The sequence below is a fragment of the Thermobia domestica genome, chromosome 2 (genome assembly GCF_964235325.1).
Source record: "Thermobia domestica chromosome 2, izTheDome1.hap1.1, whole genome shotgun sequence".
Taxonomy (NCBI): domain Eukaryota; kingdom Metazoa; phylum Arthropoda; class Insecta; order Zygentoma; family Lepismatidae; genus Thermobia; species Thermobia domestica.
The window spans coordinates 10,104,028-10,118,138 of record NC_137455.1 but is presented as its reverse complement, the minus strand read 5'-3'; the positions used below and the strand labels follow the sequence as shown (position 1 = coordinate 10,118,138).

General features: G+C 34.6%; 1 protein-coding gene across 13 annotated transcripts in view; it reads right to left on the bottom strand.

Annotated features, from left to right (window-relative positions):
• Fak (protein tyrosine kinase 2 Fak) overlaps positions 1 to 14,111 on the bottom strand; it is a 414,892-nt gene that overhangs the window by 182,543 nt on the left and 218,238 nt on the right. For all 13 annotated transcript variants that reach the window (XM_081738434.1, XM_081738449.1, XM_081738452.1 and 10 more), the window contains one exon: positions 11,198 to 11,363. In XM_081738434.1, coding sequence (XP_081594560.1) covers positions 11,198 to 11,363 — 166 coding nt within the window. The remainder of the gene's footprint in view (positions 1 to 11,197; positions 11,364 to 14,111) is intronic.

The window sequence follows — 14,111 nt, the reverse complement described above, 5'->3', positions numbered from 1 at the left end:
TTGGTTCCCGTCGTGCTGGCTTCGTGTCTTCCTCGTTTTATGTGTATCGTCTGCTGTGCTGATGTTTGTAAATAATAGCATCTATTATATGGATAACGTGCTCGCACTGAAAAGTGGGGATCCTTACAATATTCATAGAATCTATTGCAGATGTTAAAATTCGAGGGAAAGAGAGTTTAAAAAGCAATAGTCAGTTTCTTATTTGAGATATACTGACACGATATTACAGTACAGAGAGAAGTAGTTTTGTGCATAATGATGTTTTACCACCGTTAATCTAACATCATTATTCATCGATTGCTGTTAATATCATTAATTTTGTAAACCGAACTTATATTATTCTAGTTTCTAATTGAATATCTCAGGTTCTCAATAGTGTTTCCCAACGGGGAATGACATGCAATCGATATGTTATACCAAAACCGAAATGGTATTGTGTTATTCATGGTTTAAGGTACCTTTTCTTGACTGCCAGTATGAATATAGACAACCTGTACAACACATATAGGCAATGGTATGCCGCAGGGGGAGGGGCGGGGCGACACTTCCTAAAAGCGCCTCACCATATGTAAGGAAAAGCAGGGTCTATTTTTGAAAATTTTCATACGCTTCGCGCTAACCATGGTAGCGCTTAGCGGCTGCTCTCTCGACCTCACTCATATGTACGGGCGCGCCGTCGTATACTCTCGCCTCGGGCGCTGATTTTCCACGGCGTGGCACTGCGTATTAGTGCTGTCGAATTTTTGTGACATTTGCGGTTTTTGGTTTTTCAGAAAACCGATTTTCTGAAAACCGAAAACCGCAAAAGCGGTTTTCAAAACCGAAACCGCAAATACGGTTTTCAAAACCGAAACCGCAAATACGATTTTCAAAACCGAAACCGCAAAAGCGGTTTTCAAAACCGACATTTCGGTTTTATGAAATTTCACTTTTTTCAAAAACCGGTTTTCGGTTTTTTCAAAAACCGATTTTGACAGCACTACTGCGTATGCTAAGATGTATAAATTACAGGTACTACCTTAGGTGCTTAGTCAACCAAAGTGGCACTATAGATATGTTGGGTTGCATAACTTCTTAGCACTCGAAGAAATGCCACTGAAAAAAATCGAGAGAGCCACCCTTGACGAAACGTAGGATTCATAAGCAGTGAATTTTTACACACCTTTTTTTTTTTTTTTTTTTTTAATAGTAGAACACTACGAGCAAACAAAAGTGATAAAGTTACAGGAAGTCAAAAACGTGAAAATTTTCCTTTTTTATTCTGAAAAGCGCGCGACTTTTTATGAAAAAGAACTCATTCCAAAATAACTTCTTTTTTTATCTCTACTTATGTGTCAACAATATTTCGGACATGCAAGGACCGTGTTCCTGTAATGCAACTCTTGAAGGTGATACGGTATGGTGGAGAACGGCGTATTCTGTGAAGGTTGATACTGAAACTGCCAACTGCACTGGATTGAAGTCTCTTTCCCGTCCCTCATAATCTCAGTGTTGTATATATGGACGTAGAACACAAAAGCTCAACTGCTACCACAGGAAGATATAATTAATGTGAGTCGGTTAAGAGCCTAACATACTAAAAATAATAAAAAATTTACCATTTTTTGCTAGTTTTTCATAAGTGAAAGGAGATTATGAAATGCAGTTTACCACAATCATAGATAATCTTATTCTACAACAGAAAACAAGAACCTGAAGAATTTTCAGTGTTGCCATCCATAGAAATTACAGTGTTGCCAGAACAGCATTTCCTCCAAAATCTAAGTTAAGGCAGCGACTAGAGGTACGAAGTCAATTGCATTTGATTACTATCATGTCTTGGAATTCTTGGAACAACTACTTTTTTAAATAATAGTTGTATTTCGTTTGTAATGAACAAAATAATTTAAACATAGTTATTAAAATAATAATGTTATTTTAAAAGTAGTTCACAGGATTCCAAAGCAACACGATCGGTAATCAAATCCAATTGAGTTTTTTACTCTAATCTTTGTCTTAAATTAGATTTTGGGGGAAATGTTACTCTGGCAACACTGTAATTTCTATGGATGGCAACACTGAAAATTCTTCAGGTTCATGTTTTCTGTTGTAGAATAACAATATCTATGATTGTGGGAAGTTGCATATCATTATCTCTTTTCCACTTATGAGAAACAAGCAAAAGAAAAATGCTAAATTTTGTATTATTGTTATTAAGGCAGGTTCTTAAGGCCCGTGGCCATTTGACACTTTCAGTTGTTTGTATAGACAAGTGTATGTTAAAAAATAAAAAATAAAACAAGATTTTCTTATAGCTTACTTCGTTTTAAAAAGACGATTTGGTTGTGTGGAGCGGAAGAGAGTGCCCACAAATGTTCGTCTTTCAGACCCACTGTTTTCCCAAAACACGACATTTTTCAAAACTTCTTTAATTTCACCGTTCTGTTATCCCCACGTTTCTGTCCTCATTACCTTGACAACGATTTCTTTTATCGCTGAAGGAGGGGTGGGTTTAGCCATTCACTGTTTACAAAAATTGAAGCGTTTTGTGGAAAGTATCGTGTCATTTATTCTGCTAATCTGCTCCTTCAGTATTTCCGTTTTCTTCTCATGACAATTCCAGATGTTTCCGTATCCTGCAGCCACGGATGCCTTCTATCTACTTGATAGAATTACGTACTCATTTTGTAATCAATTTTCAATTTTCAGAAGCTAATCACATTACTGTGCTAATTGTTCCATGCATTTTAAATGCTTTTGTATGTACGTAACTCATTAAAGAAAACAGTTATATTAATAATAGCATTTGTATGCTAAGAATTTATGAATGTAAAGTGAACTCAAGTTACCCCCCCCCTTACCTTATCTCACTGTTGTGACTACGGACCTTATGAGATTTCAATGCCTTTTATCTGTAAAATTTCTGCCCGGCCCCCCTGGCTCACCAAAATGTATTAAATTTCTTAAGATTTTCTTAATATAAATAAAACATAGCAAACGTAATACAGCAACCACGGAGATGGGCTTCCTAGACAATTTTCTTCGGGCGCCAATGTCTTTATGGTATAGGGTTTACCAAGAAACACGACGAGAGGGAATTTTCGAAATGAGATTGAGCTATTTCTACAGAAATAGACACTCTTTCCACGACAGATCATTTTCACTACGCCTTTCCCAAACAAGACACTATCAATTCTGGAATCGTACGTAACCCTACTATTGTAACAAATAAAATGTTCGTTTCGCACTTACCAACAGAAAAAAAGTTTCAGATGCAGGTTGGGTTGTGTCAGTTGTAATGCATTAGCTGTATGATTTTTTTTTTTTTTCGAGCATCCTCTTTAGTGTTCAGTCATTCCTCTTACCCCAACTTACTATAGTTTTCGTCCGTTATTCATATTCTTTCGTTTTATCTTTCCACGATTTCTTATGTCATCACATTGAACACTCTTGGTCTAGATACAAAACATAGACAAGGGGCTACACTTGGACCAACTAACCTACAACCTGCCCCCGAAAAAGACAAGTGCTATCACGATTTTAACCATAAAGCATCACTGGAACGTCGCCTCGCGTACTACTCACTATTGCTCACCCAACATAGTATTAATACAAGATATTTTGCAGTGTCACCAACTTACAAAGATTACTCTCTTGCAATTGGTGTTTTCATTTCTTTGATAACTACTAATTGATAAATTTGATATACAGGACATATAATTTACAATCAAGCGCTTTAACGAATATCTTCATGAAATCTACAGTAAAATTAAAATACAAATTTCCGAATTTGGATTTTCCGATAGAAGCAAGTGTCAAATATTCATACATATGTATATCCTTATTAACATCTTGATATTGAAAAAAAAAATTAACCCTAGAAAGTTCGTGCTCGTATCTGCTATGTGAAGGACCAAGGGAGAGGGGGAGTCAAATTTGCTCGCGCTGGTTTTAAGTAGCTTTCAGAGTATATTTGTTTAATGTTAGTTAACGGGTTGAACTACATTTAAAAAGCTAAACTTTTCAAGGAATTGTGTTTTTTTTTATTTGTAAAAAAAAAAACTGGTTAAATACAATGTTTACAATTTCTTATACCAAATCTCTTATAATATTATGCCGAAAAGCAGTATTTTAACTAACGCTCGACAAGTTATATGAAAGTCTAAGTGTTTATATAAAGGAGAAAAATAACATTTTAAAAAAGTAATACAAGTTTTAGATATAAAAAACAAATATTAGGAATCTTGAGGAAAACAAAGATGGGAAGCATCTATGACCAAGGGAGGGGGTCAATCGGTCTTCATAACATGAATTATTATTATTATTATTTTACAAAAACATGCAATATATTCCAGTTGAGAAAAAGCGAAAATGAATCTTTTAACAAAAGGAACAATAAAAAAAATAGATCCTGAACACACATTAATCCATATAAATTAAATAAAAAAGAACTCGTTGGTAAAACTGACCCCCCCCCCCTTGGTCTTCCTAGGGTTAATTAGTGTTATAAGCATAAAATAAAAAAAATTAACATTCTTCGCTAGGTAAATAATATGATACGTAAAGTATTCAACATTTAAAAGGGAAACATAAAAGATACCGAGGTAATGAGTAAAATAGTCCTGGGAAAAGACAGAGGCGAGAAAAATGAAATGAAATCTTTTCTGTTTTATGTCCCACGGTTATGCCGGTTAGGCTAAAAGGAGACGGTGATGATGAGAAATGAATGAAATGGTGGAATGAAGAAACTGGGAGGAAACGGGAGAACTCCGAGGAAACTCACGCACACGGGCTGACACAGACGCGAATTTGAACACTGTGGGCTAAGAAAAAGCCTTCCACATACAACATTGTTAAAAATATACCCGATCCTTCGATAACAAGATACAGAAAGTCCATCGATACTTGGACTGTTATTGAGTAGAAATAATTATGAAGCTACCGATACAAAAGTGACGAAGATGCCTATATAATTAGTTTAGTGAGAAACACTGCACATATCTAACATTAACGCTACCTACGAGACGAGACGAGAAATAAGGCTTTTTGAAGTGTAATAGTCTCGTCTCGAAAAATACTTTCTTGTTTCTTTTCGATTCTCGAATAGCTTTTCTTGTGTTCGGAAAATTTTATCGTCTCATTTTGTGAATTTATGTACAAAATTTTATCATAAACCATATGCGTCATGCGAAGTCCACGAAAAGTACGATATAGAAACTTACAAACATATTTATTATTGGATAAACATTGATAAATATTCTTCATTGTGTTCGTAGAATCACTTTATCAATTTATAGTGTTTATAGTAGACCCTATGAATCATGTAACAATAAATATATATTTGAGATTGAGTAAACGATTGCTTCCCGTAAGAATCGTGAAATAGCTCATGTGTTTCTCGTCTTTTCGGCAACACTAACACATATACGTTATTTGGGACGTTCAGAGCACAACGGGCTCAAATCGATTTACCTAAGTTGTGAGAATGACAGACACAAAATTTGTACGCTTCTTTTATATACATAGAAAAGTGAACTATGTATTTTAGATTTTCAAACTATGCTATGCGTACGTGTCGAAAGTTTTAAAGAACGGCTTTATCCGTCCGTTGACAGGTTTCACAGCGAAAACGATACGAGATATAGAGATGCGTTTTTTAAATCGATTCAGCGTCCCAAGGAACTGTTCAATCTCCTCTATGAACTCTCTATTCAAACCGAAAGAGGTTCAAGTTAGCCATTTCCGATTTCAACGTTTATCGCTATAGAACAGATAGCGAGAAACAGTTTTTCGTAATGGATTCAAGATCTCAAGACAACACTATTACTTCCGGTTTCAATACTAACTAATTTCCGTAGAGCAAAAACTGTAAAAGACATCAAAAAGAAGTTTTTTTGTAACCGATTCAACATCCCAAGAATATTTATCTTCTCCGTCTGTTCTGTATTCACACCGGAAGTGGTTGAAATAATCGATTTTTGGTTTCAATCTTTACGCTATTCAACAAAAACAGTAAGAGGTAGCAAGTAACAGCTCTTTAATATGGATTTAGCACCTGAACAACAGGTTCTATCTTTTGTGTTATTACTCTATTGCAACCAGTGGAATGCATTGTTTGGAAGTCTTACTTTTACACTGTGAAACGATACTCACTTGTTTTTCTTTTTTACATTATAATAATTATTTACAATACTTGAACATGAATCTTCTAAGCATTGAAAGGAGATTCAGGAAGATATCTTAAATATGAAATATGTCCAAATGATCAAAACTGTACTTGAATCCCTTGTTTACCGAACGTCCTATTTAATGTTCCAAACTTATGTACCCACATTTTTAAGGGATATCTACATACAGCGAGGCCTTTTTACTATAATTAAAAACTTCAAACTCAGGCTATTGATCAAATGTTCTAAAATGATACTGAATACAAACGGTTCAAATTTGCTCTTCACGTAAGTACAAAACAAATATAAACGATTCATTCGTTTTCAACAGGCTATATTTTCAACACTAGTTATTACACGTACAAACATGAGAGATCTATTAAAATAACCGCGAACACACCAAGTTTTCTGTGTTCTCTACAAATGTTCTACACAAGCCTCTTTGGTCACACAATACACGTCCAGTCTGTAGGTGACTTCATTCCACACAGTTTGTAGTCGTCCTGTCTTTGGTCTACACTGCAGTATCAATGCATTCCGTGAGCTCGACTTTAATAATAATAATAATAATAATAATAATAATAATAATAATAATAATAATAATAATAATAATAATAATAATAATAATAATAATAATGATTGATGTGACAGAGTACGTAAGGATAACTTGGTAAGTTTGTGGTTAGTTTCATATATCCCTTACGTTTGTACGTGTAATATATGTGAAAATAGAGTATAGCCACGATTATCCGCGGAATTGGGTGGCAAGGGCACCGCGGATAGCGAAAATCGCGGATCAAACCAAAAAAAAAAAAAAAAATCTAAAAATGAGGTGTAAACACAAAAAGAACATATTTCAGCATAAATGGTATGTTTTACTGTGTAAAAAATAATAAAACGTGCACTATTATTGAAATACTGCCTTTTATAATGCAATTTATTATGTTTTAGAACATACTGCACTTATTTGCATGCGAAGTGTCAATCTGCAGTGACTACTTATGAAAAATAATTTAGCGCAACTGCAGCAGGGTTAAAAACAATTCGCGGCACTCGCGGATAATCAGAACCGCGAATCATCCACTCGCGGATAATCGGGACTTTACTGTATAGCGTTTTGAAAACGACAAAATCATTTATAGTAGCCCTATATAAAGTACGAACATAGCTTATAATGTAAATATTGCATATTCGAGTATTTAATTATGCAATATCTACTTGTAATAACGATCTTCCTTTTGTTTTCCCAATGTAGCACAGTTTTATGCTAGAATGAAGAAATTTTAGCCGCGTTTGACAAAGCTAACTGAAGCAAGTAATTGGTAGAGAAAATATTAGCCTTCAATCTGATGAAAAGTTGATGAATGTAAAACCTCTACAAAACCAAATGCACACTAAACGACGACGCAAAAAGAGACGGAATGAAAAATGAAGCGACACGTGGAACCATAAAAGATAGATTGCTTGAAATACGTAACTCGTTTTTTGAAACAAGTCTAACATGTCGATGCCAGTAGGTGTTTGTCATTGTATGATTATGAAAAGCTGCAGGAAGTATTTAAAATATCTATCACGAAACCTTCGTAAGAAACGTGTAAAGACGGAAAGAAAATCTTAGAACGTCAGGATTTTATATTAATGTAACATATAAACCGGAAACCTCTACAAATATGTAGATTCTTTTAAAACTGCGATTTGCTTACTGTCTGAGCACTAAGGACATTTATTGACAAACATCCAGATACAGCCTTCGTGGCCAATTTACACTAGAACAAATCAAACAATAGTGGGATAGAGTGGGGACCAGGACCTATATCTAAAGGTACCAACCGGGCATTCACCTGGTAGAACTAAGGGAAAATCTGTTATGATGACAGCCACGGATTCGAACCCAAAATCGTCCGACTGCGTAGCAAGAACGCTAATCCTTATGATAATTTTAGTTTTATGCTCGTAGTATTAATATTTTAAGTAGAGTTTTATTAATAAAAGTTTAAAAAACTATGTTAACATACACATGTTTGTGGACGAGGGCTCAATAGTGGTCTAACCAATAATAAAACAAGTGTTATACACTTCCATTCTCTTTTGAAAATTATTTCACAGAGCCCATATTTGGCAGCTAGTACAACGAAACTTTCAACTTGTATGCTGTACTATAGATCTGTACTAGAAGTTCAGATTTATTTTACAATTTGTTTTCATTTATGTTGTAAATTTAGAAATTGAATGTATATACACTGTATTCACTTTAGAAAAAACTAATAGTAAGTAGTTGTGTCAAAATTATTCAAAGAAATATTCAAATAAATCGTTCGCATTTTAACGGCACAAATAGTGAAATTATTAATTCTAACACGAACTTCACATTTATATCCAGGAATTATTTCCTCTCCACAAAATTTTCGAGTGTTTTCGACACAACTCTGGATTTATTATAGTATAACTCCAATCATCCTGATCGATGTAAGGAAATTTTAAAAAGTACATTTAGAGAAAAAAAACTTATTAAAATACTGTGTATATTCGTTCGTTAAAACCTCTTATTGAAATGTCTATTTAAATTAACGTTAAAAAATTATGTTTAAAGAATTTTCGAAATTGGAATAATACTAAATCAGTATTTCACCAATTTCAGAGTTTCTTTATTTTCATATTCCAAAAAAAATTCAAAGAAATCACTTGTATTTCAGAAATAATAATTGAGTTGATTTGATTTTGAGTTTAACTTCCCTTTGGGCAGCGAGGCTACATGAGACGGAACCTACTGATTAACGTGGAATCCGAACCACAGGAGCTCCCACCGGAAATCGAACCCGGGGTGTCCCATGCCAAAGGCGCGTACGCTAACCGTTTAGTTTAGAAATATCTGGACTTGTAAGTGAAAAATAAGTAGGGTTGAACATTACGGCTACCTCAGAGACTTTTTTTTTTTTTTAAAAAAAAAAGCACGACTTTTAAAATATAATTGCGCCAATTATCCGGATTTAGATTCACTAAAATTATTTTGTTTTTTAATCTTTCACGCACGAAAAACTACACGGACAGGGAAAAACCATCTTAGGATTTGAAGCACTCTTGCCCTTACAAATTAGTTATTATACAACTAAAATTGACCCTGGTTTAACACGCTAGGCGTCACACAATTTAGTAATCCGCCCCCGTCTTCTGCTGTGTTAATAAGTCTTCAATGAACGAGACGACACTGCTGGCAACAAGTTTTCTCTTATAATTAATCTTTTGTTTTTCCACTACGACTTCACTTACTGGCATTGAGCTCAAGGCGCCACTTCTCAATTACATACAAAGCATTTAATACAAGGAAATCTACCAAACACACATTGACTCCAAAAATAGAAGTTCAACATTGTATAGAACAAACTTCATATACAGAATAAAGATCTTGGTGGGTACACAATCGTTTCATACTGTCAGGATAGGATCTTCTAAGGAGCAAATTCTTTACAACAGTAGTAAAATCTGAGATACACGATAATTTCTTGAGCCATACATAAAATTATATAAACAATACACTATCGTATAAGTTATTTTATGGTAACTAACGTAACTCTGTTCAATTTATGGCATGGTTCTCCTTTTCATAGCAAAACTGGTTTAATTAACAAGTGATAAATTTCATAATTTTATTTTTGATCTACGCTAGTTACCTATAATTTCCATTCAAGATAACTTAAGTCTGCGAATACATGCTTGAGTGGAAAAAAATTAGAGAAAGGAAAGAAGGTGGGATAACAGTTTGAATTCCACTGTTATGCTAAATATAACTATTTTCTATTTAACGTCTACTGAGAATAAATTGTGAAAATCCATACAACAAAGACTTTTTTCTAGGAGGTAGATAGCCTAAATTTGTTGGCTGTAATTTTGTATCCAGGTCGGATCCAGAATTTTCTGACAGGGGGTGCACCAATAACTACCAGTACATTTGAATTAAAACTATTTTTTTAAAAATGGCTTTAGGCGTCTGTGCTGTGAATGTGGAATTGCCCTGTAAATGCTCAGTATCCGGTCTCGGGAATCGAACCTACGACTTTACCAACTGAGACACGGCTGCATTTTATCGGTATAATTTTCATTGTTGCTTTAGATCATCATTTTTCTTAAATCATGAACACTTGGAATATGATGAATACTTGTACTGCAAAGAATCCTTATGAAAGTGTTGCTATTTTCACTGTTAGGTTTTCATTTTAGTGTATATTTACATGCACCTCCCCTGAATCCGGCCCTGTCTGTACCGGAAAATCAACCAAAATTAAAATTAACCCTTTAATTTTATGGTTATATATTTAGCACCCATTTTTCACGAAGAGCATTGATCTATTTTCTTAAATTTTTGTACTTATTGTTCTTTGGTAGGTATACTTGTCAGTCGGTCCAACGGTGGTGCAGTCCGCAGCAAAAAAAAAAAAAAACCTGCAACATGAGCATGTCAGTTTATTGTGAAATTACACCTAACAACGCAGGGAATCAACATAACGTGTAAGTGGCACGAATCACGCCAGAGAAACCTCGGCGTCCTCCCCTGCACACTTATTTTGGAGCAAGAGACTCCCTCCTTTCACAATAAAATTATATGCTCATGTTGCAAGTTTTTTTTTTTTTTTTTTTTTTGCTGCGGACTGTACCTACAAAACACAATGAGTACAAGAATTTCAGAAAACAGATCATACTCTCCCTTAGCGATATATATATATATATATATATATATATATATATATATATATATATATACAATAAGTTTCATCCATTATCCGTCTTCTTTAGGCTAAAGAGCATAATCGTATGACGTTCCACTAGAAATTTGATTCCTTCTCACTTAGCTTTCCTTCGATCCAATTACCGGAGTTTCTTTAATATTTTTTTAGTATTTACTTCCATTCCAGTTCTTTTTTTTCTAACATCTTGATATTAGCCAATAAAAAGACCCAAGCGTCTAGGAAGAAAAGAGGTGTCAACATCAACAGGAAATTGGAGAAGTTGCTACCAAGCGGAATAATTCATTTGGGAGAAGAAATAAGTGGACCTACCTTGACGTCGATGGCATCTCCGAACTTGACAACGTTGAAGCCCCCATTGGGTAGATGGACCTTGAGGGTGGCCTTGTCAAGCCTATCGGGACTGCCTACGCGACCCGCGATCGGCGTCCCGCAGCGAGTCTCCGGAGAACTCATCCCGCCTTGAGGTCCCTCATGACTGAAACGAGAAAAGAAACACAAAATGATAACCTGTTATCTCACAAACAAATCTACCTTTGTCAACCTGAACAAAGCAAACAGTGAACGCATGTCACTTCCTTCTGAAACCAAAAATAAAAGTTTGGTCACAAGCAAAATATTACGTCACTGGATATGCATGACTCTAGTGACAAGCGTTATTAATACGTGTTGAAACGGACATTTTATATACGTTTCAGGACTTTCCATATTTTATTTTAAACGCCTTCGGAATGTATTCAAGATGTCACTAAATATTTTGTAAGGGCTAAAGATATGTTATTACTAGCATTAGATCCTTTTCACATTAAAAAGAGGGAAAATGTTTATATTAAAGGAAGCACTCTTCAGATCATACAGTTGAAAATTTTAGTATTACAAACTCAAACACATAAAAAATAACTTTACAATCATAAATATAGCAAAAACAGCAAAGAATATAATATTCAAAGAATAGTATTTTTTTAAAAAAAAACGTTCAAAAAGAATATATTTTATAAAATGCTCTAAAGAGGAAAAAATGCTTTTCTCTAGGGTGAAATAAAGAAATAGGACTAAAGCTAAAAGCGCGCTTTCTAAGTTTGAAGGTTTAAATTTTATTGGAGCGAAGACCATCTTTTCACTCAACTCAGGTGTTCGTTTGTCCGGATATTCCTCCGAGACGCCTCAACTGTTCCTTAATTAAATTTGACATGGTGATTCGAGAACGCGCGCTTAGTGTTGTAAGAGTCGCATGTCCCGATCGGACATGCCTTTGAGGAATAATCACCGAAAAATGAAATGCCCATAGACTTAACCTTGGAAAAGCATTTGGCGCGCGAATTCTCATTGTAAACAATGGAAAATACAATTTTCAGCATTAGAAATAGGGTGAAGTCCTTTCTGTTTGTCCTGCGAACACAGTTTTTCAAAGCTATTTTCCTTTTAGCTAATACGTCAAATTGAACTACTTGCATGTCGTGTTCGATCACGCAAACAATCGCTCCACTAAAAAAAATCTATAAATAATCAATAAAAGTCGATCGTTTCGCTCCGAATTTTCAATTATTGCATACCTAGTTATATATTACTGAAGTGGTTCGCTAGCATCCAATGCTTTTAGGCCGCCTGCTCATTGACCCAGACAGGACAGCCGTGCCGACATTGAGTAGATCTACTGTGAGAAATGCACCAAATTCTCGTACCGCATATTCACTCAAGCACGTGCTAATCACAGGTCTCTGAAACATTGTGAATGGCACACAGCTTCTGAAACGTTGTGAACGGGATTAAAACAACCCCGTATCCGTTTTTGAGTAATTTTCTACTCCTTCTTACTGCATTTTATAAAAACATTTTTTAAAAAAGTTTTTATGGTCATTATTATTAATAATAATAATATTACTTTTAGTTTTTACTCAATATTTTTTTGCATTCTAGAAAGAAATAGTCTATTTCCTCTTTATTACGGAAAGAAAAATGCACACACTTGTTGATACGGTCAACATAATGCCTATTGGTCTGCAACCATCTTAACTTCTGTGACTGTTGGGTTGTATAAGCAACAGGCGCTTATTAAGTTCAAAGTACATTTTTCAGTAAAACCATAAGCTAGAGCGCAAATTATACGAAAAGATAGGATTGTCATCGGGCTTTCGAATCTGTAAGATCTGACTCTAACATAACAGAAAAGTAGTCTAATAATAGCACTGAAATAAAAGTGACAAATTAAGAATTATAGTTTACGTGCCTTTACGTTATATGAACAGCCAACAGTCATTTACAAAATATTGATATTGTTAGCTTTATGGATCGACAAAACTATGAAAATTTACTTATTCCTTATAGGTCCACTTTAGGCGGAAGGTATTTTTTTAATTACAAAACTTTTTGCATAAGATAAGCCACAAAAAACCTGTCACCTGTCATTTTTTTTCAAATTGTTGTCTCGAATTGTGACAATGTCTGCTCGAATGCTTCATACGAGTAATGTTGAAGAGAGGTATCGTTTTCTTGTGTACTTAAAATGAATTTTCCAGTTACGTAAAAATATTTTCTTACTACTAATCTCTTTGCTACTGTAACGATAAGTGTTTGATGCTTTTCATAGAGTATCAGTAAAGTGGTAAGGCGGTCCTAGGTTTAGTTTTTGGTGCTCAGGGCCTCAATCTCGGATAGAAACGCGAGTACCAGTTCGGATTCACGTTTAGTGATAGATACGATTCGATACACCCTCGATGCTGAAAACAGACATTACATTTCAATCAAAATGAACAACTAAGGCTCCATAATTTAATGGAAAACTAGCTGATCCTATGCTCTCTACACAGCGTATCATTCACATATGAGCATAAATCTCTTTGTCATTCCTCATAACATCTGTACATGTCTCTTTACAGACGCAAGTAAAAGAGGTTTTCACAAAAATCGGCAAGGTGTACCACAAACAGCAGATTTTTTCGATTATTTTTTGAATATCTCGCACCGCTTGCAAGATCTGAGTCTACTTCCGGTTGGAGTTTCTAATTCATGTATGATCAGTGATCTCTTTCTTCTTGCATGCAGTATGTAATAAGCAAATACTGTATACACAATTAATTATATTGTCGGTGATATATGGTGTTCATTGGGCAAAACACTTTAAAGAATAAAGATTCATCTTAGAGTGGAAAATGGTTATCCTTCGCTTTTCATTATAATTTGGTCATGAAACAAACGCTTGAGAGATATACAATCCCTGTATACAAAT